This window comes from Glossina fuscipes, unplaced genomic scaffold (genome assembly GCF_014805625.2).
Source record: "Glossina fuscipes isolate IAEA_lab_2018 unplaced genomic scaffold, Yale_Gfus_2 86, whole genome shotgun sequence".
Classification (NCBI taxonomy): Eukaryota; Metazoa; Arthropoda; class Insecta; order Diptera; family Glossinidae; genus Glossina; species Glossina fuscipes.
In genome coordinates, this window is record NW_023998440.1 from 333,807 (window position 1) to 336,361 (window position 2,555).

The 2,555-nt window shown below is 36.5% G+C and overlaps 1 protein-coding gene across 1 annotated transcript; it reads right to left on the reverse strand.

Moving 5' to 3' along the window:
- Positions 1 to 224: 224 nt before the first annotated feature.
- On the reverse strand, positions 225 to 1,394 carry LOC119638224 (lactosylceramide 4-alpha-galactosyltransferase-like). The gene is made up of 2 exons (XM_038034889.1): positions 868 to 1,394; positions 225 to 813 (listed from the first exon to the last, which is right to left on the reverse strand). Exons 1-2 carry the CDS (start codon positions 1,392 to 1,394, stop codon positions 225 to 227), a joined length of 1,116 nt encoding a protein of 371 aa, XP_037890817.1.
- Positions 1,395 to 2,555: the final 1,161 nt, after the last annotated feature.

Here is a 2,555-nt window from a genome sequence, read left to right on the forward strand (position 1 = left end):
GGGATTACGGACAGCAGCAGATTCAACTGGACAGGCCTCTCGCGCCGTTAATTCTACCTAGTTAATGTAATTTTTCATTTTTTGTTTTGCGTTTCGTAGCTTTTTGGTGGCAGTTTTATTTATTGAAGAACAAGAAGTCTCATGGAAAAATATGATATAACCACGAGCAAGTATACGGATAAGCCAAAAATATACATTTATATACATTTGAAACGTAAGTGCGGCTAAAAATGAGAGAAATGATTGATGATTGCTTTATATACATGCGGGCAATTATTTGCGGCCATAGTTGTAAAAGCACTTTTGATGCCTACTTTAACGGGAAAGTCGCCGGATATTTTATTCCACAAATGAGCTATGTACGAATGATCGATGCGTCCTAATGTTTTCTCCATTTTTTCTGGTTCGAAAAAATCACGCCACTCTTCCCAAGATATCGCATAGAAAATATTTCGATCAAATATATAAAAGCCTTTACAACGTTTCGGATCGAACATAAGTGCAATTGTCTCAGTGTCACAAATCTTTCGCATTACACGGGTTATAACACCAGGACCATTATTGGCCCAATTATTGCCTTTAAAATTTCTCACGAAATCGGAAACACATAATTTGGATATTTTGTGACCAAGGCCATCGGGTGCAAAATTCATCACCCCTGCAGCCAAATAATAGGTTGATTCAGCTCCGACAAAGTTTGGTGGCATATTTTCGATAGAACGCAACATTATAGTATCCATGTCGAGATATGTGCCACCCCAACGCCATAATGTTAAATAGCGTAAAAAGTCGGACACATGTGAGAAAACATAGCTGAAATCTCAAATTAATTATGAAAACAACTAATATTCTTGATCCACAATATACCTGGATTTGAAAAGTTTTCCACCTTTAAGCCATTTATACATTGGTGTGGTTGCCGCATAAGTCCACATATTCACATTCCGTAAATGTACATTTTTATAACTTAACACGGCACTCAATATGGGATCCGCTGTTATATTTGGCAATTGATAACGTGGACTGGCATAAAGAACATATACATTTGTTTTGGAATTGTGGAAAGCAGCAGATTCAACTGAGCAAGCCTGTCGCGCCGTTAATTCTATGTAGTTGCCGTAATTTTTTTTTTTTTTTTTCGGTTCTGCCGTCGGCAATTTTTTGCTAATTGAATTAATTGTTGAGGGACAACTTGTCTCGTGGAAAAAAATGCTATGACCGGCAAGAGGAAGCGCATCAGCCAATAATACATCTTCTAGTTTCTTCGGTTTCTCTATTAAATTCTTTACTTGTGCAGCCAAGGTGCCCAAATAACAGCGACGATTATGTGGACTACACTCAATAATGAATGTTAACCAAATTAATTCCAAAATTACAAATAGTAAGTAAAACATGATTCTTCATCAAGAAGTGATTTTAATAAATACCGCAAAGCAAAACTAAAGCTTGCTTTGAATATTTTTGCAATTTATTGTTATTTAGGACTGGTAGAAAAAAGTAGGGGATAATAATACAAATTCTAATACTGGTTTGTTCATATAGCTTAGTCTAGTAAAAGAAAAACACACTTTTTTTGCTCAAATGACTAAAGAGCTGAATGCATTAAAAGCATACGAAACATCCATCATGTATCCAAACGGCAAGCTACATGCTCAACTACATGCAAAATTGTGCAACCAAAAAAACCATATTTTGAAATTTGGGTGCATAATGCGTCACGTAAACGCGATTCATTGATTTGAGCGTTTAAATCAAAAAAAACTACAATTTCATAAAATGTTTTTTTCATGACTCTGCGCAACGTGTTTATTTCATTGAAAAAAGACAGCTTTCCTGAACCACAACGTTAATTGTTTCCTTCGGAAGTGCCCACGCATTAATAATATAATACAGTTAGAAAATCATTTGAACTGCATAAACGAGGAGAGCGGCAAAAGGAGGACGAACAAACTGACATATTTAAAGAAGGGTAAATTATACACGACATCGTCCAATCAAAATGAATACTTTGCTCGCTGTTAATATACAATGTCCTCGGACCAACGTCTTTCCACCAACTGGACTCTTTTTCACGGCGTTACACATGCCGCTTTCTGTACTTCATTTTAAGCTAAATTTAATGGAGAACGACCAACAACCAGACTATGCCACATCCAAATGAAATTCATTCGTTATTCAATTTGAGGCGTTTTGGCCAGCTGCTCTTCGTCTTGTCCAACATTGTTAGAAGAAAAATATAAATTGCATAACGATGAAGATAATTCCTGGCAAACACGCCCGGAAAATGCGAACACCGATTTTGCGAAAGAAATGCACAGCGAAGCATTGATAAAGGCTGCAAATCTTTGCTTAAAAATCGCGGACAAAATCCTCAATGAATGCTTCTTTCGATGTACAATTCTGTCGTGAACGAAATTACAATACGGCCGATCTTTCGTCGTATGTGAGTAATCGAATGTTTCTAAGATAACGTGTGAGCAAAATTCCAATAAGGGAATTGGGAAAATGTTCTTCATAAATGCGCCAGGAAGAACTGATAAAAACAGCCAGAGATT